Source organism: Megalobrama amblycephala, linkage group LG4 (assembly GCF_018812025.1).
Source record: "Megalobrama amblycephala isolate DHTTF-2021 linkage group LG4, ASM1881202v1, whole genome shotgun sequence".
NCBI lineage: Eukaryota > Metazoa > Chordata > Actinopteri > Cypriniformes > Xenocyprididae > Megalobrama > Megalobrama amblycephala.
Window position 1 is genome coordinate 40,243,268 of NC_063047.1, and position 25,892 is coordinate 40,269,159.

General features: G+C 37.8%; 1 protein-coding gene across 3 annotated transcripts in view; it reads left to right on the forward strand.

Annotated features, from left to right (window-relative positions):
* The window catches only part of apba1a (amyloid beta (A4) precursor protein-binding, family A, member 1a), a 79,551-nt gene that overhangs the window by 40,731 nt on the left and 12,928 nt on the right, over positions 1-25,892 (forward strand). For 2 of the 3 annotated variants that reach the window (XM_048189266.1, XM_048189267.1), the window contains exons 3-8: positions 9,421-11,087; positions 19,674-19,784; positions 20,638-20,677; positions 20,802-20,947; positions 24,645-24,677; positions 25,415-25,501. In XM_048189266.1, coding sequence (XP_048045223.1) covers positions 9,489-11,087; positions 19,674-19,784; positions 20,638-20,677; positions 20,802-20,947; positions 24,645-24,677; positions 25,415-25,501 — 2,016 coding nt within the window. In that variant the 5' untranslated portion in view covers positions 9,421-9,488. The remainder of the gene's footprint in view (positions 1-9,420; positions 11,088-19,673; positions 19,785-20,637; positions 20,678-20,801; positions 20,948-24,644; positions 24,678-25,414; positions 25,502-25,892) is intronic. The other variant, XM_048189268.1, reaches the window with a different exon arrangement.

A 25,892-nucleotide genomic window follows, 5' to 3' on the forward strand; every position in this document is an offset into this window, starting at 1 on the left:
TTTTGATTAAAGATTACAAGGGCACATGAATTTAAAAAATAATGATGTGCAGATTGTGCACAGATGAATAATTTATAATTAACGTTGCAAACATTTTTGGCGAATATCTTCTCTTTTCTCTTCTACTCAATTTCTCTTCTTATAAAGATGTTTAGACTGGTACACTAAACAATGACTAATTAAGAATGTGATTTTCTGAAACCTCAACACATCATCATCTCATCATGTTTTCTGAGAGCAGCAGTAGACTCTATGCTGATTTGTCCTTGTGGGTAAGCCACTGAGTGAGACCTCCACTGGGAACTGTGTGGGAGAGAGAGCTGTGAACACCCTCTGATTAAACCTGCTCCTCACACATACTGAAGACTTGAGGTGTGAGAACCCTATGTGTATGCGAGAGAGAGAGAGAGAGAGAGAGAGCGGTGGTTGAAAATGGCATGGTGTTCCTCTGTATCAGCAGTCCTTTTTGTTAGCTGGCCCAGCTTTCGCCAGCTCCTCTACTTTCATCAGTGACCTTCAGCACATTTTTAGTCTGTCTTCTTCTTGTCTCTTTGTAGTTCAGGTGAGCTTTCACAGTCATGCTGGTTTCAGCCCACGCTGCTCGTACGACCGATATTACCTTCTCGGGGTTATTTTCAAATACTCATTTACATAATATCTAGAGGTTTTGGCAAGCACACATGTTAGCTGTCTCTGTATGTTTGTTCTTTGATGGAGATATGTGGGCATTTTGCTCTTTCCTCAACAGAAATGAATGAGTAAATAATATAGTAATTGTAGAGCCTACAGCTGTTTTTCACAGAATTTTCATTCATTGGAGCTATTGTTGACTATAGACCAAATGTCTGTTTTTTTTCTTTGCTGATCTATTAGCATTGTTGGTTTTGAATGTTCGGCATGTAGTATCACAGTGTTTGATAACTGAAAATTGTTGCTACACATCAATCTCTTAAAAAAACCTCATGAAATGGTTTTGAAATGGATTTCTTAAAGCAAGAAATTGTAGTGGGACTTGTCAAATACAAAGCTAGTTATCATGATGGTAGATCAGGGCTCCAGGCTGACATTTGAGAGTAGTGGCACTTTGGTAGCACCGGAGTGGTCGGTTTCCGTTCCTTATTTAATACATGTCTACATTAATAATAATAATATAATACAATTTGATACAATGAATATCCCACATTTCTGCCACATTATCATGTAGGGCCCTATAATACACCCGGCGCAATGCGACGCAAGGCGCAGCGCAAGTGTGTTTGCTAGTTTGCGTCCGGCGCCGTTTGCGTTTTCCCGTTCAGCGCCACGTCCTTAAATTAGTAAATGCATTTGCGCCAGTTAGTGCGCCCATGGGCGTGCTGGTCTAAAAAGAGGTGTGTTCAGGCGCATTGCCGGCGCATTGCTATTTCAAGGAGCTGAAAATAGACCGCGCCATAGACCAACTCAAACCTGGTCTAAAGTCTAAAGTCAATGGCGCAATATTTTTTTGTTAGAGCGCGTTGGTAGAAACTGCGCCTCTGGGCGTGTCCACAGTGCGCGTTGACTTTGCTTATTACACACAAGGATGCCCATCACACAAACATGCCAAATATTAAAAATAAAAGGATTACAGTGAAAAAGAATATTATTGTGTAGGCTACATAAATATAAAAATGTAATGATGAATAGTCATTGTGTGTATTAGAATTAGGCTACCTATTTTCAATTCAGCTTATTACTACTTATAATGATGAACGAAATTGGCTAATTAATTGAACAATCGTGCCAATACACACACATATATATTAACTGACTCATCACGTGTACGCCATGTAAATAGCAATCCGCTATGGCGCGAGCGCATCTCGCTCTTAAAGGGAATGGGAGATGACACTCTGATTGGTTTATTGAACGTTACGCCCATTACTCATTAAGAGAATAGGGTCAACCCATTTCAAAAATGCGCCCCGGCGCACGGACCGTTTTTTCCGTCGTTAAAATAGCAAAAGTGGATTTGGACACGCCCTGAGTGCACCTGCGCCGTGCGCTTTACACTTTGCGTTTAGATCGTTAAAATAGGGCCCATAGTGTTATTACAGTAAAACTATGTTGGTGATTTGTGGATTGAAAAGCCTTCTAACTGGATTTTTTTGGTACAATGTTTCTCTTGTTTGCCGCATTAGTATTTTTGAGAATGTCATTGCTGCTTCATCTGGCTTTAGTTTAAATCATAGAGACATTTGTGGTTTGTATCAGAGAACTCTGAGAACTTCGCTTTATTGTTCAGCACTTTGGTCAGCCATGCTTGCTGTTTTTAAATGTGCTGTACAGTGATGTGAATAACGGCGTTATAAATAAACGGCGTTACTAACGCCGTTACTTTTTCAGTAACGAGTAATCAAACGAATTACTTTTTCTCCCGTTACAACGCCGTTACCGTTACTGACAAAAAAAATGCCGCGTTACTATAATTGAGCTCACTGAAGCGGTTTTCATCCGAGTAGGCTCTCTCTCAGCCATAGGACCTGCAAAGTTTTTTTCTCTGGTGTGTGCTGCGGTTAGTCATACACAAATATAATTTTAAACTGATAATAATGTATGATGCGCTGTGTGTGTCTGTCAGAGCATGCGCGCGAAGCGCAAGCTCAAACCAGAATACCCTTTTTGATGCTTGATCGAAAATATGTGAAATGAGTTTTTTTTCTAGTCGACTAGTAGTTGTTCATTTAAGCTATTAGTTGACTAATCACATTTATATTAATTTAATTTCTTAAATACTGGAGAGAATAAACCATAATAAGGAGCGTTTACATAATATAGGCTATCACTCAAGGGCACGCATAATTGCCATAAAGAACCGGCAAAAGTAATGATTATGAATGTGACAAAAACAGCAAGGAGACATTTTAATTGTTTATTAATAAAGTAATGTTTTCTGAATCAGTGTCGGCTGCAAAGATGAAGTTGACATTGCTGATTCTCATTGCTGATCATCTGCTCATATGGACGCGCCTAGAGAGATAATGCACATTTCATTCGGATTAGGCTACATAATCAGAGTAGCCTCTTTCTTTTCGTTTTTAATTACTTTATTTTCGTTAAAGTAGATATTTCAAGCATTCTATAGATATATTTCCCATGTCTGCGAGGCAAGCAGCCTCTGAGTTTCGGTTCATTTAGCCTATAAGACGCGCTTCAGTTACGCGCCAGTGATCGCGCCCGCGCCTCCATGTCATGATTTTACTGTCTGCTATATTTGCTTGTTATATATTAAATCCAAGCAATTGGTTGATGAAACATTGATTAAAATTAAGATACAATTTTTACAAAACGAAATTCACTTTAAAGAAAGGCTTTCTACAAAGCAAAACTTAATGAATTGGTCAAAATCATATCTGCCATGTCTCCCGATATATTTGCGCATCTTATGATGCATCTTACTCATGCTGTTCACTTTTCATAATCGAATAAATGGATTTAAAACATAACATAGGACTATTTAAACATAAATATGAAACTACGTTTTCTTTAATGGCTACCAACACAGTACAGAGAAATTTCATGTCGTGAGCAAGAGCGGATCATGAGTCAGGATCGCATCAAGAATAATTTATTCTTAGACTTATATGTAATATTGGGGGCATTCAATTTATTTGGCATATTTTTATTTATTTATTTATTTTTTAAAGTAACGCAATAGTTACTTTCCCTGGTAATTAGTTACTTTTATAATGATGTAACTCAGTTACTAACTCCGTTACTATTTGTGAGAAGTAACTAGTAACTATAACTAATTACTTTTTTAAAGTAATGTGCCCAACACTGGTGCTATATAAATAAAACAACCTTGAGAACTCTGTGCTGAACTCAAACACTTTTCACTGGATCTCACAGTGCTGTTTAGTAGTGGTTGTGTGATTGAGATTGGTCAATGAGTAAACACATTCACTCTGTGCTGCACTGTCTTTTGAGCCGAGCTAATAAATGGTCCATGTGGTCCAGTTTACACAAGTAGCGCGGTTTAATTCTGCTTTTGCTGCATTTGCCGTTTAATGTTTCTCATATACAACAGAAATGGCAGAGCTTATCAGTTAGTCAAATTGGTAGTAGCACCAGTGCGACCTCTAACAAAATTCATTCGCACTGTTAGGAAAAAACGTCGCAAAATGCGACCATTTAGTCATAGTCTGGAGTGCTATAGATGCTAAAAAATATATATATTTTGTCAACTAGCCTACTAGGCTACTGGAAAGGAAAGAGTTACCCTGTGACTTTCTGAGATGTTGTGTGTGCAAAATCAATAATGGTAAACAATCATCCCTCTGGGATCACATTGTTAGGTCTGTCAGTCCAATGTTGATTGATTTGCCTGACTCACCCATGCCAAGAATCTCTCTCTCTCTCTCTCTCTCTCTCTCTCTCTCTCTCATTGGGATGTCTCCAGGAAGGATTCTGGGTGAGGAGTTAGAAGTTTTCACAGTCAGACATTTTTCTGCAGTCTTTGAACACACCGTTCTAATCGGGCTGGGGAGAGGGATTCACCACAGCAACTGGAGCTGCTTCTTCCTCTATGTACTGCCAAAAACAATCTTATGAAACAGTATTAGTGACTTGTTTTCATTTAACAAAAAATTTAAACTTCCTTAAAGGGATAGTTCACCCAAAAATGAAAATTTGATGTTTATCTGCTTACCCCCAGGGCATCCAAGATGTAGGTGACTTTGTTTCTTCAGTAGAACACAAATGATGATTTTTAACTCCAACCGTTGCCGTCTGTCAGTCGTATAATGCGTGGCAATGACAACACAATCTATAAGAGTCAAAAAAACATGCACAGACCAAATCCAAATTAAACCCTGCGGCTCGTGACGACACATTGATGTCCTAAGACACGAAATGATCTGTTTGTGCAAGAAACCGAACAGTATTTATATAATTTTTTACCTCTAAAACACCACTATGTCCAACTGCCTTGAGAATCCGGTGTGTGAGGTCTGAAAACGCGCTCTGATGCCGGAAGTGATTTCTCGCACTCATTCAAGTATAAGCGCGAGACATCACTTCCATCATCAAAACGCGTTTTCAGACCTCACACATCGGATGTGCAAGGCAGTTGGACATAGTGGTGTTTTACTGTTGTTAAATAATTTCTTATTTCTTGGGCTTCACTTTTTTACTTTCTTTGTGTTTTGGGATTTTACCATTGCGCACATCATGTACCTACCTAGACAAAACAAGAAGTAGTTGTCCTTGGACTGCACTGACACTCTCACACGCAACCAGAAGTTGAAGACACACACACATTTACGCACATACATTTCTTATTTGTTGTTATATTTCTTGAAATGTCACACATGGTAAGGTTTGATTCTTAAGTCGTATGATTGGATGCTCAAGCCATCCTGGAGATTGTTGTTTGACCTTTGTCTATAAATATGACCTTTCTTCCTGAATAAATCTGAGAATGCTTTGTACCACACTTGATCTGTGTCTGCTTGGTCATTCTCCCGAGATCTCGCACTGCTGCTGCCACACATCACAGGGGTTAAGGCGCCTGTTTCTAAACTGATGACTGAGACTACCAATATTCTACCTATGATTGAAATTTAAATCTAACGACAACTGTATACATTTACTTCAGAAGCAAATCACTGTGAAATAATTTAAGGAAATATACCTTTTTACTGTATTTTAAATTAAATTCATTTAATTTGTTTAAAAAATATATTTTTTTAAACCATTGGGATATTATGTTCTGTTGTGTTTTCGAGTAAAACAAAAATCTAATCTTTAAAACGAGAAAAAATTTTTTTAAAACAAGGTACATTTACTTTAGAAGCAATTCAGTGTAAATCATTTCAGAAAATATACTTAAAATTAGTTGTTTATTTAAAGAAAAATTCAAACCATAAATTTTTCTCACACCTTTGGCAAATTGTTTTCCAGTAAAAAAAAAAAACATATTTAAAAAAATTTTTTTTTACTTGCAGGACAAAGTTGTGTAAGATAATAGGACTTGTTTTCAGATAAATTTAATTTAAATGTATTCATTTAGAAAAAAATTCTTACCCCATTGGCAAGTGTGTGTGTTTTTGTGTGGGCACCTGTATTTGCGTGTACAGATGGTGTTTTTTTGGGGTTTTTTGGCCTCTGACTCAAATCATCAAGGTGGTTTTTGCCCTCAGGATTTTGAACTGAAGTCAGGAGGAGGCGGCTCACTGTCATTTTCATTTCCTCTGGCATTCCCTCACCTTCTCATGTCTACACCAATTACTGCTGCTTTCTGATGGGTTCAGTATGTACACCATCACTTTTGATCACACCTTACAGGAACACGAGCACCGTGACTTCCTTCTGACATAATATCTCTAACAACATGCCATACACCTTCATGCATGGAAACAGACGTCATGTTTGCAGCGGTGACTCATGTTTTAGTAGGCCGTATGCTGCTGCATGTTTCTATCACTCTCTTCTCCTCATCATTTGAGATGTGAGGCTTAGAGACACTGTTGTTCATTCTAAGTAAGCTGTCAGGAAACTAATGAAAGTGTGGCTAATTGTTTGTGTTGATTAATATAAGATCACAGCTCCTTTTCAGCGTTGTCTTTCCAGATGGAAGTCTGCTTCAAAATCTCACCCATGACGATGCTCCAAAAATGTCAAAAGTTTGGTATTTAATGAAGACATTTGGACAAAAACATAGGCAGAGTTTCAATTTTGTGCTTGGGAGGAGGGCACACCTGACGTTTTTTTTTTTTTTTTTAAAGGAATTAAATGATTGAAAGGGGTTTAAGGGAATAAAGAAAAAGAAATAAGAACGTTGTAGGTCTAACTGCAGTTATTAAGTATTCAATTTAAACACAATTATGCCCACATTCACCCTTATTATGTCGAAAATGTAAAAAATGCAAAACGTTTCTTGTCTCATCAGATTCAGTTATGAATTACATCAAGAAAGGGACTTTGATTACATGAATCATCTAAATGAGAGCATATTTTTAATTCAAAATGGCGAATTTGCATCACTATATATTTCTGTTGGTCATTTAACATTTCAATTGTAAAACAGCTATCAAATATTAAATGTTTAGCTACTTGCATCTTTCCACATACTTTTTCGCTGTTAATACTAAAGCGTTGCACACTCGTTTACGGTGAACAGTAAAGCACGCCTTCTTTGATTTGATTGGCCATCTCAATCATGTTAGGCCGCTGAGGCAAAGCAGCCTAAAATGTAACTTTTAAAACTTTTTGTCATCTTAACAACAAACCACATACACACTGTAAAGTTTCAGGAGTGACAACCGCATTTAAATGCGGCAATGAGTCCCCTAAATTATCGTTCCATGTGTGTACAGAACACGATGCATAAAGGCTGCTTCACAGAGAGCGCTCTCGCAGTGTTGCCATTTTGGGGTTGTTGTTTAAGCGTGTCTCATACAGTGATCGAGTTTATGGAGTTATTAAAGTGAGCAGGTGCGGGTTGCGATATTTCAGTCTTATTTTCAGCGTAAAACATTTCCATTTATTTAGTTTTTTATGGGTCGGTTCTTGTTTGCTGATTTGCCTTTAAGATCTGTCAACAGTCAGGATCGTTCCTATTTCCCTGTGATTTCTTGCACAATACATACAGCAATTTGCACATTTCATTGTATATGGTGTTTACAGCCCTGCATATATAACATATTCTATATTTCACATATTTATATATCATATCTTCTACATTTAAGATACATTTACAAAGAACGACTGCTATATAAAGAGTAACAAAAACATATCATGCAGATGAAGCTGCCTCTTTTTCAAATGTTAATAGTGGAACATTTAGAGTTAAAGCCCCCCATTCCTTTAGTTGTGGGTTTATTTATTAAAAAAAAAGGATGAAAATCCATTTTGTTTAGTTAGCCTGCTAAATTAGCATAAATGTAAACTAAAGCGGGAACAGAATGAGAAGAGAGTTCACTTGCGTACCATGATACTTGATCCGTGAGTTGTGAGAAAATGGGTCTTCTTGATTTTGAGTATAGTAAAATAATTTAGCCTTTACTTACACATTCTACCAACTAAAATGATGACAAGACAAATAAAATGACCCAAAAAAAGGATTATATATATATATATATATATATATATATATATATATATATATATATATATATATATTTATTAATAGCTCAGACAAAAACATAATTGGCTGTGGTCTGGGACCCAATATGTGTGTTAACCTGATTAAAAAAAAAATTAGTTATCCGAAATTACAATTTTGTTTACAGGTTTACAGCTCAATAATTAATATTGCTTTAATAAAAATATAAACTTCACACAACATTGTACCTCAAATGTCAAATGAGCTTAACTTGAACCTGGAAAATTCCTTAATCATCCCCATTAGAGCACTACCACTAAAAATCTGCAAGCTACTTTAAAAAATATATATATAATTAATTTGACTAATCAGTTAGCACTTTGTTGGCTGACTAGTTGACCACCCTCTCTCAACCCTATTTTGAGAACCTCTTCATGGCAGTGTATCACCCACTTTTCTGGCATGAATTGCAGAAGTAGGTCACATGTAGTTGAGTCTAATATTGCTGTCTTTCACTTATACCAAATGCACAAGAATGCCCTTAGGAGCTCATTCAGACATGAAAAAAGTGAAGAGGTTAATGTGTAAACACGACTGGTCAGATAGCTTGACGAGGGTTTGAATATGAGTTCTCTTATTAAAATGATTGTGTTATCTTATTCAGCTTGTTTTGCGTTGCATCCCGACTCAGCTGATGTTGATGAGAGTTATAAGAGGTATGAAAGTGGAGGCTTGGGGATTTCTACTGCTCTTTGCATTTCTAGCATTTGCGTGCTGATAAAGCCCTCAGTAAATGCAGGCAGAGATACTTCCATTGCTATACATAATTTCTTCAGTTTCATAGATTTTGACTGAATTTAGGCCTTTACTGATTGAAGCATTTGTGAATATTATATAAGCAACATAATCTTTGTACATCAACTACAGAGGCAGCTGATCTTGATATGTGGTAGCATAGTAAATGTCACTATGAATAAAACATCAGCTACACCAAGGTTAATGATGGATTTTTTCCCCTGGTAATTGTTAGATGAATTAGTCTTAATTCTTATTGGAAAACATTATAAAGTCTAATGAAGACCAGACATGTACCCATTCTGATAGATTAATGGCATTTTGTATTTGGCATATGATATGACTGGAGCCTTTTTTATAGCCTATATTTTTATGTTATTATCTTTTTTATGCTGTTTATTCTTTTTTTTTTTTAAATGGAAAAAAGTACTATTCATTTTTTTATATGTACCTAAGGGAAAACTACTGAGTGCACCTATAATGAACTGCTTCAATTATCTTTCTTGCTAAGTTGTTGGCGTTTTAAGCTTTATAACAGTTTTTTGTTGATTTTTCTGCAGGTTGTGCTTGAGTGGAGCCCTGCTGGGAGAAGTAATGCTCTGTGTGTAGACCTCCCCTTCTTCCAATCATGAGCCACCAGGAGGCGCCACACGGCCAGGAGTTGAGAGAGGCGGCTGAGGCAGACCTGGAGCGTAGAGCCCCCGAGGGCCAACAGCCCCCCGCATCCCACCGTAGACGCCACGAAAACGGAGATGGCAGCTCCCGCTCCGGTCGCTCCCGCAACCACCACAGCAACCATGGTACGGAAAATAATTACTACCAGTCCCAACAGCAGGGGGCCCCACGCTACCGCAGGTACGAGGGATCAAACGGAGGGACGAACCGCACACGTGCCGCAAGGAGGCCAGCGGAAGACGGTGATACCGAGCAGCAACCCGTTCAGCAACCCATACCACGACCTGCAGTGACACGCTACCGCAGACAGGGGGACAACGAGGCACGACTTCGGGCACAGCAACAAAGACAGCGACAGCGAGAGAGGCAGCAGAGAGATGCTGAGAGAACCGAACAGCACAGGCTGGAACATCAACAGCATCTCATCTCCCCTACGCAAGTCATGCCGCCAGCCAGAGAGCCAGAGGAAGCTGAGGAAGACGAGGGAGATGGTGGCAGCGCTTTGGCCCGATCCGCCAGCACCGAGAGCGGCTTCCACAACCACACGGACCGGGCAGAGGGGGATGCAGTCATGGCCCTTGAAGCGGAGCCCGAAGATGAAAGCACATACGGCATCCCACTGCGCCCGGAAGCAGAGGAGTACACCGAGAGTGCAGAGTCAGAGCAACAGCACGGTGGTCCAGCTTACCTCCAACCCCAATACCCACCTCAGCCACCGCCCCTACCTCGAGACCCCCTGCCTAATGCCGAGAGGCCCCATGATGCAGAGACGCTAAACCCCAACTACTCCAATTATGTTTACACTCAACCCATGTACCGCAGTCCCACTGGAGCAGGAGAGGCCCATGAAGGTGGATCAACAGAAGACGAGCCGTACTCTGAGCCCTATGCCGAATACACCCTTCAGGAGCACGTTTACGAGGAGATCACGGATGGCCCCTCGACCAAAGCTGAGGGACAGACTCCACAACAGTGTAGGGCAGACTTCAGACTCTTCGACCGTGACTTGTACCAGCAGCAGGAGGCTGTTGGGTCCAGGCTCCACCACTATGACGAGCGATCCGATGGAGAGTCGGACAGCCCTGAAAAGGAAGCAGAGTTTGCACCGTACCCCCGTGCTGACAGCTGTGAGCAGGATGAGGACATTGACCAGATTGTGGCAGAGGTGAAGGAGAGTCTGAGCTCGCAGAGCCTGGAGCGTGTCGCCATGGGCCTGGACAAGGATGGCGACGAAGAAGAGTGGACCGAGTCAGAGTCCCATGGTCAAATGGACAAAATCAAATCCCCGGAGCCAGTAAATGAAGGAGAGTGCGGAGAACTGCCCCCCAAAAGTCCCTCAGAAGAGCCAGCTCCAGTCGTGAGGAGCAGTCGTGAAAAGAGAGACGCAATCTCACTGGCTATTAAGGACATCAAAGAGGCAATAGAGGAAGTGAAGACAAGGACGGTCCGCTCGCCCTACACGCCAGACGAGCCCAAAGAACCCATCTGGGTAATGAGGCAGGACCTGAGTCCTACAGCAGAATCTGACCTGCAGCCGTCTCTGGGGGCTGATGTGAGTATGAGCCACACGATGTAAGACATTCTGCTTTTTTGTTGTCGCACTGCAGTTTATGCTTTGTAGCATTATCACTGCTGTTGTTTTCACTGTTTTATTCTGTGTCTATAATCTTGCTTACAAAGTCACTATTAAAGTGTTAGTTATCCCAAAACTTTAAATTCTGTCATCATTTACTCATCCTCATGTCATTCCAAACTCAAGACTTTGGTTAATCTTCAAAACACAAATTAAGATATATTTAATGAAACCTGAGAGGTTTCTGTCCCTCCACTGAAAGTCCAGGTAACCAAAATTCAGAGGATCTAAATATATTGTAAAGGCATTGTAAAAACGAATCCATATGAATTAAGCGGTTTAATCCAAGTCTACAATTGCTTTATATGATAAACAGAATTAATTTAGGCTTTTATTCACATATTAACACATTAACACATATATAGAGCCCATCACATGTGGTAATGGTCATGCGCTAGAACAAACCTCTTTGGTTCTCGCATGTTTGAGCTTCCGTGGTATGTTGTGGTTTGCCATATGTGATTTTGTTTATTGTTTATATGTAAAAGCCTAAATATCTGTTAATCATATAAAAGGATCATATCTCTTCACAAGACTTAAACAACTCGATTTATATGGATTCATCTTCTAAGTTTTGGTTACCTGGTCTCTCAATGGAAGGACAAAAGCCTCTCAAGTTTCAATAAAATACCTTAATATGCGTTTCAAAGATTTACCAAAATCTTATGCAGGTTTGAAACAACATGAGGGTGAGTAAATGATGATAGAATTTACATTTTTAGGTGAACTAACCCTAAAGCACATTTACATCATGCTACAGCCTGTCCAAGTGTACATGGCACAGTTAGTTAGATATTTGAAGGATTAAAGGTAGGGTAAGTGATATTTCAAAAACGCTGTTGGACATTGTTGATATTTGAAGTAAACCTAAACAAACACACCCCTCTCTTCATTGCTCCACCGCCAAAACCCACCCTCCAATCCTAACCACCCTGCTCTGAGTCGGTGTCGAACCATGATCGACGGCATGCGAGGCGAGTGCACTAACAATGACGCCTATTGAGACAGGTTTAACTGTACAATTCTCACTAGCTGGCCTCTGTTACATACACAATGTGAGATTTAAATGCATATTTATCACGTTATAAAGTAAAATAACTACATGCCTCCAGACCGCCTTCCGTATTCAACTTACGTTGCGTCAGTTACGCTTGTCTCATAACTTGAATACAGAAAACTTAGGACTTGGCATAAGTGTTTTAAACTGCGAGAGGCATTACACACAAGTTGAATACAGAATACGGTCTGGCGGAAGCTGTGTGGAATAGGTTTATGATGGATGAATGCCCTTTTTTGAGTTTCAAACAGGTGGTTTCTGTGCACTGCCATTATAAAGCTTAGGAGCATCAGTGTTATTATTAATATAACTCCAGTTGACCCTTCGTCAGGAGTTTGATTGATAGGTGATCTAACCAATCATAACGCCGAATCCGCCATTTTGTCCGACAAAGCAGTCAGTTTGCAGATTAACATAGGTGGACTTGAACTTGAAAAATGGTGTGTACTGATGTCTTTCTGCGATCAAAACAACATTCCTTATAATGTTCATTCATGTTTATTTGATGCTATAAATGAACTAGTAGGAAGAGATGATCGGTTCACAAGCCACTTGAACTGAAGCACTACAGCAATCTGTCATGACACAATAAAGAGCCACAAAATGGTATTTATTGTTTAAATTTCTTTAAAAATGACAAAATTTGAAATTTGAGACTTTGTTTCATATCAAAAGTAACCTGCTCTGTCTTGTCTGTCAACACGTTGTCAGTGTCCTCTTTGCTCCGTGATGTATTTTTCATGAGAGCATGATGTGTGGCGAGAGATCGCCATGGCTTGTCGGACATAGCAACAGTAACTAAAGGGGGCGGGTCTTTGCGAACGGTCAATTGTATTCGTCTGAAAGAAGAAAGTCATATAGACCTAGGATGGTTTGAGGGTGTGTAAATCATTCATTTTAAAGTGAACTAATCCTTTAACACTGTACTCTAATTTATGTTAAATATTTGTAGCAGGTGCAGCAAATGACAAAAAAAATCTCTCAAGGAGGACGTGTACAATTGCGTTTTTGTTCTCTTTGGCTGCAACATCCTCACAGGGTGAATCACGTCATTCCATTCGTGAGTTCATCTTTCTATCACTGCTTTTTTTTTTTTTTTGGAGAGGACGGTGGCACACACTAGTCTCTGTCTCATGAGTGGTGCCTGCCACGGCATCGGACAAATTACATGTCGCTAGAAAATGAAGACTGCTCGCACTCATAGAACGGCTCTCCTTATCCGCGGCCGAGAGGGCTCATCTGTATTCTGTGAGTGCTACACATGACCAGCGTGTGCAAATGAAGTTGTCCTATTCCTCAGCCACAACAGACGTTGTCTGAACAGAGCATAGAAAGAGAAAGATGAGCTCTCTGTATAAGAAAGGCAACAGAATTACCATGTCTTTACTTTTCTTCTCTTTTTTTTCTTCCCATTATCTGAGATAAGTATTACCCTTTTATTAACATAATGAGTAGATGTCATTCAAGTGCACCCATGGTTAGTATTAACTTAATGGTATCATCTCATGATGTGTGCTTGAGATTTTTGATATCTTTTCTTTTGTTTTCCATTTACATAATTAATAGATTCTGTGCTGCGTAATTTTACTCAACCACAGCTGAATCAGACACATTGTCTAGACCATTACCAACACATTACAGAAATACAGTATACATAGTCTGTCTCACTAAACAAACAACGCAAAGCCCAGCTCATCTGTTGCCTATTTCGACAGTGTTAATTAATCACCATTGTTTGTCTGAGCAGTTTTCATGAGCACAAGGCCTCATTTGGAGGAAGTTCTATGGGATCGAGGGCTTTTGGCTCTGTGATGAGAGGGAACGTTTCCTTGCGCATTCAGAGAAAAAGGAAAGAATTGCACTTAATTGAAAACTCCCAGTGGGAGTTAAAAGAAGACACCAGCCACCACCCACTGCAATTATGGTTGAATTTGTAAATGATTGTGCTGATTATATATTTTCAGATTTTATCTGTAGCATAATATTTTTGCCTTCATATCCCACAACATATATTATTCAGGCCACTGTGGAGGTTTCTGTGGTTTCAGGTATCTTAATATTATTTATATACTATTATAGTATTTATTAATATTTTGAATTAGCTTTTATTTTTACATTTTCAGTTTTGTGCTTTTGTCATTTTTGTCAGTTTTTATTTTTATTTATTTTATTTTTGATTTCTGTTTAGCTTTAGTTTATTTCAGTTTTAGTGGTTATAGTACTTTGACTTGAACTTGGTAACACTTTAGTTTAGGTTCCAGTTCTCTCAATTAACTAGTTGCTTATAAGCATGCATATTACAAGGATATTGGCTATTTATTAGTACTTATAAAGCACATATTAATGCCTTATACTGCAAAAGTAGTAGTTAATAGTGAGAACTGGACCCTAATCTAAAGTGTGACCTTAAACACTAATTCAGTTAGTTGATAGTCAATTCAGTGCAGTTTTTTTTTTTTTTTAGTTTACGTTTTCATCTAAGATTTATATTAAATTAGGGATGCACCGATACCATTTTTTAAGGACCGAGTACAAGTACTGATACTTTTTTCTAGTACTCACCGATACCGATACCTATACATTTATTAATTTGTCTCTCTCTCTCTCTCTCTCTCTCTCTCTCTCTCTCTCTTTTTTTTTTTTTTCTTTTTTTTGGGGGGGGGGTGATGTTGCAGTTTTCCAAGCACAACACAGTGAGACTAATGAATGTAGGACAGCTTCTTTATTATTACTCTAATGAAAAAAGTAATAATTTTATGTGCTTGTCACAAACTTAAAGAACAAAAATTTCACAGTGTCCAATAACCTTCAAATGGCATAATTACCAATATATATAATTGTTGTTATATAAAAAGAAACTTACAAACAGATAACAAACAATACAACAAATACTATAGAGATAAAAATTAAATAAACTTGTTTTTCAGATACAGTAGGTTTATTTATCAAGTATAGGCCTACATTTATTTAACATATTTTGTTGTTTTATTAACATTAATGACAAATAGGCTACGGTCCCTTTAAGACAGAATCCATGGATACTGACACATATCCTGTTTTCACCCAAATGTTTACATCCACTTACGCCATAACCGACTGTACTTACGTGAGCTAATCCACACAATGGACATTTTGACAACTATGTGTGTATTTGACCATTCAGGCATGAGGAGAACTGATCGTGCGCAAGAAAGAGAGAGAGCGCATGCGAGAGAGCGCGATTCCACCTATCCCGCCTTCACTAATTGATAACGAATTGTGATTGAAAGCATACAGTTTGCAATGTGTGTGTTGTCATCATTAATTTTGAAGTATTTCCACAATTCTGAGGCTGACATTGCCGCCGCCGGTGTCTGTGCACGGACAATTCTGTCAGTTACGTCACGTGAGGTATTGGTCTTTGGTATCCGGGGTATTTTTACGAGTACAAGTACATGAGCTTGGTATCGGCTAATTAAAATGTTAACAAAAATGTTTTTTTAAAGGGCTCATGACATGGAATATTATTTTAATATGTTCCTTGAGGTACAAAAAAAACAAATATATGCAAAAAAACATAATTATGAAATTGTGACCCCGACCCCCTTCAAACCTTTATCAAATCTGGCTTTTGACGTGACACGACACTCACATCTAGTATAGGCATATAAAACATCTAGTATAGGCATAAAAAAAATTGTCGTGTGGCGTCACAGATCTCACAATATCCAAACAAGCCGTTTTTGGAGCTTGATTACACTGCATTCCAAATTATTATGCAAGTGACATATCAGTAAGATTTCAGTACAATAAACATTCAGATTTTAGTTTTTCTAAATAAATGTTTGTTTGTTTATTTATCCATGTCTTTTTAGATAACTGGTATCATTCTCAGACAAAATAATTTGCCAGGACTATGGAAACCCTACTTAGAGGTTGTTTCACATTATTAAGCAAGTCACAGTTCTCATACAATATAGTAGGAAGAAAGATCTTTCTGAAGATGAAAAGCATGAAATGGTGCAATGTTGTGCAAAAGGCATGAAAACAAATAATATTGTGTGAAACTGAATGGAGATTATCGAATTATCATAAGATTTGTGAGTGATTTAGAGCACAGCAGAACTCGGTCAGATAAAGGCTTATTAATGAAAGTTCCTGTCAAAAAAATGAATTGTATTAAAAGGGCAGCTATAAAAGAGCCAGTGTTGAGCAGCAAACAGGTATTTGAAGCTGCTGGTGTCTCTGGAGTCTCAAGAAGCTGTCCATACTGGCTGGCAGTTGTGCGTAAAGATGCATTTCAGCCACTCCAAACCAAAGCTCACAAAGAGAAACATTTACAGCAGGTGTAGAAATACATTTTCAAACAGTTTTATTGGTGTTTTTTTGCAGCATCGGATAGTGCATAGTGCATTGTATTTCAGAAGGCACTATCCTCCTTTTTATACCATAACTTAAAATGGCCAGTTATGAACTCCACATATCTTGCATAAATGATTTTAATACCCTCAGAGACCCTAAAGGGACCTTCCATCTCACTTCCCAATATTCCAGCCCAAATCATCACCTGTCATCTCCTTGCTGACGTCACAGTCTTGTTGGAACGTGGTGGCCACTCACCAACCATCTAGAAATCCATCCATTTAGACCATCTATTGTAATACTCCATTCATCAGTGAATAAAAATATTTAAAAATGAGTCTTCCTGTATTTCTACACCCACTGTAGATGTTTCTTTTTGTGAGCTTTGGTTTGGAGGGCCTGAAATGCATATTTACACACAACTGCCAGCCAGTATGGACAGCTTCTTAAGACTCCAGAGACACCAGCAGCTTCAAATACCTGTTTGCTGCTCAACACTGGCCCTTTTATAGCTGCCCTTTTAATACAATTAATTTTTTTGAAAGGAACTTTCATTAATAAGCCTTTATCTGACCAAGTTCTGCTGTGCTCTAGATCACTCACAAATCTTATGATAATTCAATAATGTGCATTCAGTTTTCACACAATATTAGTTGTTTTCATGCCTTTTGCACAACATTGCACCATTTCATGCTTTTCATCTTCAGAAAGATCTTTCTTCCTACTATATTGTATGAGAACTGTGACTTGCTTAATAATGTGGAACAACCTCTAAGTAGGGTTTCCATAGATCTGGCAAATTATTTTGTCTGAGAATGATACCAGTTATCTAAAAAGACATGGATAAATAAACAAACAAACATTTTCTTAGAAAAACTAAAATATAAATGTTTATTCTATTGAAATTTTACTGATATGTCACTTGCATAATAATTTGGAACGCAGTGTAAATAAATGCAGGATGTTTTAATGCTACAAAGACCGCTTATATGTCAAAAGATCAAGGCCAATTTGATTTCTAGTTGTTGTTATATTAACAATAGCATCACTGGCCTGTCCCAAATAGCACAGTTCATGTGGTCTTGTGGACTTAAAATGGCCACGAAATGTGCGTTTCTGTTAAGTCCACAGTACTGTAGGGCGTCCCATTTGTCATTTTAGGTTTCAGAAGGGAAGGGTCTCCGCAGCAGAGTTCTACCTGACAGCCAAAACTGCATTACATGATAAAAGTGTGGACTCGGAGGAAGATCGCAAAGCTTTGGGTTCCATTTGGGACAGGGCCACTGGCGTTTCCATATACAGTGGGACCTGAAAGTCTGACACCAATAGTCAAAACTTATATTTTGCAATTCAATATTTTAACTACTTTAAGTTAAGTCAGTCACATTTCCTTAGCGTTTGGTTTGTCTTTTTTTGCTTCATTGACAGCAGCACTCGAGCTGCATGAACTCTATGTGTTTGTCAAAACCGATGATCACATTCTCCAGCATGATTTTGAGAAGTTCTCTTCAAAAGTTCATATGATCTATTTTAAAAATTCTTACATTTGATCCATTCCCTAGAAATAGTGCACCATCCTAAACATTTCATATTAATTTTATATCATAACATTTCTTTATTTTAAAATTAAAACTTGTTAGTGATTCTCAAATGTAAACAACTTTCTGTAGTCGTTCAGTGAATATTATTCAGTCATGCATCTTCCACATTTCCCACAATTCCTATTAAAGTTGCACTGAATTAGGTGGTGTCCTGCCCACTCCTGTAATGTGCTGTTCTCAAAATTTGACATTTCATCAGAAGCCTGTTATTTTCCCCCTCCACAATATGATTTATTTAGTGCAGTCAAGAGACACAGAAAGAGACGGCCTGTAAATAATTCAGCAAGGCTCATATAACACCAGAGAAGAAAAACTGCCTTCTTCCCCTGCCCTCCATTAATGCTTAACATGCTTTAAAATGTATTATTTATTTTTATTTTTATTTTTTTTTCTCAAGCTCTGTATAGGTAATGTTTATTTCATGGTGTGAAAAGTCAAAAATGAGTCATTTACTAATAGGGACTTTTGGTAGTATCAGCTAAGTTCATCAGTGCTACTTATTCCACCAGTAAACGTGTCAAGGAATTTAGCAGAAATTAGTTTTCCTTGCAGAGCAGCACTGATGTAGCATAGTGTGGTGGTCTCTGATCCAGGTCACTCTTGAGCGAAGCTGTTCCAGGAACAGTTTTCCCAGGTCGGGCTGTAACAGGAGCCGTGTTGTCCTCTGTTGTCTGGTGCCATTGTCAACTTATCAACGTGAGTTTGATGAGAGAGGAAGAGGCTCTTATGTTCTTCTCTCTCGTACTCTGGTCCAAAGAGCAACATCTGCTGTAGCACTTGATTTGAGTGTATCTTGAGGAAGAATATTTTTCACTGCAGCTTTTGTAAGCACTTATTGATATGGAAAATTTCTGGATGTATCAGGTAGATCGTCACCATGGTGATGAGGTGAGGAGCTGAGTTCATTGTGTAAATGTGCTTTGGGTTTATCTTCAAATGTTTCTGTACTTCATACATGTTCATATGAATGCGTATATTAATTTAATATAATATGGTATAAGCATTTATAAGTTAAAGTGAGAATGTTCTTCCATTTCCAATCTACACATCTAATGATATTATTGTAATGGAGATACATTGTGGGACTAGACTGCAGTATTTATACGTTATGACAAATTATGAACAGGAAATATCTTTTAATATTTCATTTTAATGTGCTCTGGCTATTCAGGGTATGAGTCATTTGTTCTCTAGTATTTCACATTTCGTACTCAGATTTGAGCTCTTCAGAGAGATGAGGTGTGGTTTTGAGGCAGCAATATGAGAAAACAAACCCCTTGTCTTCTTTTTGGGAATTCTTGATTCTGAACTTGAATTGTACCAACTTTTTTTTTGTCATTTATTTAATTTATTCAAAACCCATGAAGACTTTTATTAACATAATGTACTCTAAATGTCTCTGAAAGTCTCGATACATGAGTAAATGTAGTTTTAGTATTAGTGGGTTGTCCAAAAATGATAGACTGTAAAGCATGCAATATTAATTAATGTGGCTCTTTTGTCCAGTCTCCAGGCTCAGGCTCCACCTCCCCACAGGGGGCCGAGTCTTCCAGCCGTCCCCTGACGTCACACGAGGGGAGTGACAGCTTTGAGTCTCCATCTCCAGCCAGTAAAGAGGTAGGAGGCTATGAATAGACCTCTGAAACTGTGCTGAAATTTGAAGATTTTTTATTATTCTTGGTAATAATGTTGATTAGGTGCTCTAGGAACTTAATTAGACGCATATTACTGGCCACGGCATTAGAGTCCTGACTGTGTGATTTAGAAGTTATTATAAATTATTCAAGATACAGTTATAATAGATTAATTTGAGGAGATTCAAGATTAAAACTGTATTTCTGCTTTGCTATATGTATTGTATTCTTCCTTTGCTATTTTTTTCATTCATTTAGTTAATTTATTTGATAACACTTAGGGTTACAATAAGGTTCATTAGTTAAACATTAGTTAATGTATTAACTAACATGAACTAACCATGAACAATACATTTGTTACTGTATTTGTTAATCTTTGTTAATGTTAGTAAATAAAAATCCATCTGTTCATAGTTTGTTCATGTTACTTCACAGTGTAACATTAACTAATGTTAACAAATACAACTCTTGATTTTATTAATGTATTAGCAAATGTTGAAATTAACTTTACAAAGATTAATAAATACTGTAGAAGTGCAGTTCATTATTAGTTTCTGTTAACTAATGTAGTTAACTAATGTTAAAAGTGGCAAGACAGTATCTAGAAATGTAATTACATTTTAAAACAAAAGACATTTCTAAAAATCACCAAACCCTCAAACATTATCTCTGAAAAGCCCAAGAAGTGACATCTATGATCTCAGAGAAATTCACTATATAATATATAGATATGTATAATATAACATAATATATTACTGTGTATTATCCATCTGTACTATTATCTGTATAATTTTCTATTATATTATATTACATCTGGGTCTCTCTTATATGTGCAGTCAAGGAGAAGTCTCGCTTCATTCCCGACATATGTGGAAGGTAAGATTGCCTGTAATTTCCTAATTTTTACACTTTTCAGGTCCTCACCTACTACATTTAATCCTGATAACACACCCTGAGCATTTTTGAAGATGATCTGAAATGTTCCTCTCCTATCTGTTAGTACCAGGCCCATGTGACCCAGAGGACCTCATTGATGGTATTATCTTTGCTGCTAACTACCTGGGATCCACCCAGCTACTCTCAGACAAGACACCCTCCAAAAATGTGCGCATGATGCAGGCTCAGGAGGCTGTGAGTCGCATTAAGGTGAGGTGAAAGTGTTCTGTCTTTACGTCTTTAAAGACGTAAACCTGAGCTTCTATGAATCTACCTCAAGAAATTTCCTAAGCAATGCTTGCTTCAGGATCAGCATAAATGTTCCAAGAAACCAAAATTGACAGTTTTAGGACAAACGAATGGGAATTCATAAGAAATGCAGAGCTGTGCTCTGACTTGTCGTATACGGATAGTGTATTTATTGCGCAAGCGTTTTATTCCTCGGATACAACATGATGAAGTTGCGTTTTGCAGACAGAAAGTCTTATTTTGTTGTTCAAATTGAAATGTCGGTTCACAGCAGATGAAGAGAGATGATCGTAAAGCTAAGAGTGTGTGTGGTCCTCTTGAGGCAATGAAATGATTATGTAGTCGAATGCAGGGACCTATCTCATGATTCTTGTTCCTAAAGGATCAGAGACATTTACCACCTCCCTCCTGTTCATTCTCCTGCAGCATAAATCAGCCATTCGCCCTGTCAGCTGCATTACTCAGCATTTTTTACCTCCACCTTAAAAAATGCAGTGAGCCCAACACCTGTGCCATTTAGTGTTTCTTCAGCATGTCCCTTTGTATGTACATTTTGTGTTAAAATGTTCAATTACAGATCGCTGTGTGGTACTGCAGGCAACAATATCGGAATGGTTGATTGCAAATGGCTGGACATCAGATTCTTCTGTCTTATCTGCTAAGCTGAAAAGAGCAGCTTAAATCAGCATGAATTTCATGTCTGGTTAGCACTGGATTGGTGCTGGTCTAGCTTACATTTTCACCATCAAATTGACCAACACTGCTAACAAAAATATGTTCTAAAAAACGTTTTGCTAACATTCCAAGTAATGAAGATGTTATTTTTTGAATGTTCTCTCAAAATAGATATTACTAGATAAGCTAGCAATACTAGTAAAGCAGCATAATGATGATACCAGCACATTAACATCCCATGCTGGAGACCAGAATTCGAAGCACAACATATTTTGGTAGGGATATTATGATTCTGGCTGATACTGAAGCTGATAATTATTTTACATTTTATATATACTACTTAAAAATAAAAAAAAATAAAACACTAAAAACTAAATAAATCATATTAATTGCTACAAGTGAAATTAGGCACCACATTATAATGTACAGGATGAAATGGATATTCATTTTGAGATTTGCAAAACATTAAATTGAACAGTGTTATTAAATTGTCAGTATTTATAAAGATTAACTTTATGTTAGATCACGGATTCTCAACTCTTGTCCTCAAGATGCACTTTCCTGCAGAGTTAGAGGCTACATTCAGACTGTCAGTCCAAATCCGATTTTTGTGCATATCAGATTGAAATCCTCTGTTCATTGACAGTTTATCAGCATCCCTCCACCACCCCAACATCAGACGTTGTTATAAGAAAACATGCTGAAAGTCGCTGCACCGGACGAGCAGAAAATGACAATATAACGGAGACATTTTTTGACAGCAGAGATGACAGCACAGAATAAATCTGCACATACTGTACCAGCCTCCTACGATTCTATCGCTGCCTCAGAAGATGCAGTAGTCCAGCTATGCAATGTCATGTTGTAAATAAGACAACATCTCTATTGCAAAACCCTCCATGTTGCTGTTGTTTTTGGCATATACCTTCCAACGCATAGAAACCAATGCAGATATTCCGAAAAACGAAAAAGCAGCATGGACACACAAATCAGATCTGAAAAGTTGGGATACACAGTGTGGACGTCAATAATTTTAGATCAGATTCCAATAGGATATACTTATTATGTATAAATAATTACAGATTAGTTTGTTCAGGTGAAGTTTGATAGTTTGATAAGGTAATTGGAGCAGGAAAGTGAACTTTGCAGCAAAATGGATCTCGAGGGCCAGATTTGAGAACCTTGAGAACAGATTTTCAGAATTTGAGTGATGGTGATTTAAAAATGGAGAAAATGAGCAGCACAATTAAATTGATTAATAGAAATGAATAAATAAATTAATGAATAAATAAATAAAATCATCCCATAACTGATGGATATCATGCATCCCTATGGTTCTGGTCTACAACATATTGCCCGAACCGGCTGATCTGCTCTTCTTAGCAGTTAAAGGATTAGTTCACTTTCAAAAAAAAATTTTGCACTTCCGTATTGTTCAAAAAGCTTACGCTGTATGTCCTACGCCTTCCCTATTCTACTTATGGGAAAAAATGGAACTGGCGCTGCGTTCGTTCCGTAAGTAGAATAGGGAAGGCATAGGACATACAGCGTAAGCTTTTTGAAGAATACAAAAGTGCAGTTTTGGCAGAAGCACGTGCAAGGCGATCATTTGTTTATATAAAGCATATACATTTAATTTTTTTTTTTAAATGACCGATCGTTTTGCTTGATGAGACCTTTATTCCTCGTCTGGTATCATTTAAAGCCCTTTGAAGCTGCAGTGAAACTGCAATTTTGACCTTCAACCATTTGGAGTCCATTGAAGTCCACTATAAGGAGAATAATCCTGGATTTTTTTACATCAAAAACCTTAATTTCTTTTTGACTGAGGAAAGAAAGACTTGAACATCTTGGATGACATGGGGGTGAGAAAATTATCAGGAAAAGTTTTTTTGAAAGTGAACTAATCCTTTATGGTTGAAGGGTTCCTCAAATGAGTTTGGTCAGATATTGACATGGAACCCTCACACTTATTTAATATTTACGAAATAATATTCAATATACTGTCCATTTGTAGATTATCTGATTTGACAGTTTTGCTTAAAAGACAAAGAGTCTAGCTGCCTTAATAAGCATCAAAGAATGACAGATAGCACAAGGTCTTTACAGACATACAGTTGTTCCACTTCTCTTGTAATGGAGCTCCTTCTTAGAATGGAAACAGTTTAATGTGGGCCAAATAGATGTCAAATCTTCAGAGTTATGCACTTGACCCTCAACTGTTCCATTGAAAATATGTAAATGCGTATGGGTTGTACAGTTACCACCATCTTGGTATGTGATCTCTGTTGCTAAAGACAATTGAAAGATGATCATAGGTTATGAGTTATTTGCATTATTGGGTCAGACCTCATCTCATTGTGTGAGACGCCGTACCTTCTCCCATACACAATCATGAGCTCAAAATGAGTGACATCCTTGAGAATCATTTATGTGTTTTTTTGTTTTTGTTTTTAATATTGACAGTTTCAATGCGGTATATAAAGCAAGTGCAAATTGCATGCATTTGAAGAGGCTTCTGAATCAATACACCCTGCCTCAGCTGCCATGATGTAGATTTTCCTTAGATGACCAGTTCGATTCATTATCACAGCCTGTTGGCAAGTTTGAACTTGCTCTTAATCTAATTTTCAGCAGAGTTTGTCTCTGCTTTGTATAGTTGATGTTTTATGAACAGGATGTCCTGTAATATAACACCAATAGTAGACATATGCTATTAAAAGAACAAATGGGCCACCTGGTGGATGATGGTGCAAATTGCCATGGAAAGAAACCAAAAGCAACATATTGTAGGGTGGTGTCTAATAATCTTGGCTTGGTGTCATCTGAATCCGTTACACAGTCACCCTATGCTGATATAAATCCCAGTCACTTTTTTCAAATGCAGCTTATTGAGCAGAAAGATACCCCAAATGTGATTGGTCTTGCTGAGCTCTGATTTATCTAACAATGTTCCTGTCTCTGTTTGTTCCATGCTAAGCAGACGGCCCAGAAATTAGCCAAAAACAGGAAGAAGGTGCAGTAATTGCTCATTGGTTTGGTGTTTTGTTTTTATTTTTGTTCTTCGTCTTCTCTTTTTGCCTGGTTTCAGCACTTCAGTGTTTTCATAGTTTCTGTCGGTCTGCCATTTTTCTGAATCCAGCAATGAGTCATGTACCTGTGTCCGTCCACACAGTCTGTTAGCCATTGTTCATTCCACACCAAACATTGCCTCAGTTTTATCACCAGATCTTATATGGGGAAGTCGTGGAATAAGTTAAAGCCAGGAATGTCTAGTTTGCTGGATACAGAAAATGCAGTTGATCTTTACTTTCTTCTTCTTTGTATCTGATCTTTTTCTTTCTGAGGTACTGTGCTGTGTTTGTGACTGTTTTTGAAGCTGTAAATCTGGCACAGCATGTTTTGCACTTATCTTGATCTTTTTTATTCAGCTGTCCAGCACTCTGTTTCTCTCTCTTTCTCTAACTTAATACTGAATTTCTTCAATTGAAGAACAAAACTAACCAAACTAACCCCATGCCAACTTGCAATACTAGCTGGCTTAAAAAAAACGCACAGGTTATCAGAGTTACACAATGAAGGAGAGAGTATAAAAGAATTTGAATATCTGGCCTTAAAGATGGCAAATATTGGAAGGTGCACGCTCCTTCATGGCATCTCTGGGCCTTGTCAGCTCTCTCTCTCTCTCTCTCTCTTTCTCTCTGTCCCTGTCTCTCTAAGTGACTGATATTGAGTGATTTTCTCCATCTTCAGGCTCCAGAAGGTGAAGCTCAGCCCATGACTGAGGTAGATCTCTTCATCTCCACTCAGAGAATCAAAGTGCTCAATGCAGACTCACAGGTACTTCAGACTTTGGTTCCCACACCTTTTTACCAAAAGTGAACAAAATACTAGTGCAGATGTCACAATGAGTTAGTATAAGTATAGAATATTCACTTTTCTTATTATGATAAATTGAGTTTTTCTTGATCTTTTAAAAAAATAAAAATACAGATTACCATTTAAAAGTTTTAGGTCAGTACGATTTAATTTTAATTTTAATTTTAATTAATTATTTTTCTTTGTCTTAGTTCCCTCTATATATGCCTTGTTTCATTCTGTTCCTTGTCAGTTGTTGTCTTTACGTTCTTGTAAAGATGTTGTGTTTTCCTGCTCCAACGTTCAGTTTGCAATTTATATTCTTTATTTTATTAAATAAAGTTAATGCTGCTTTGAGGTCCGGCCTCAACTC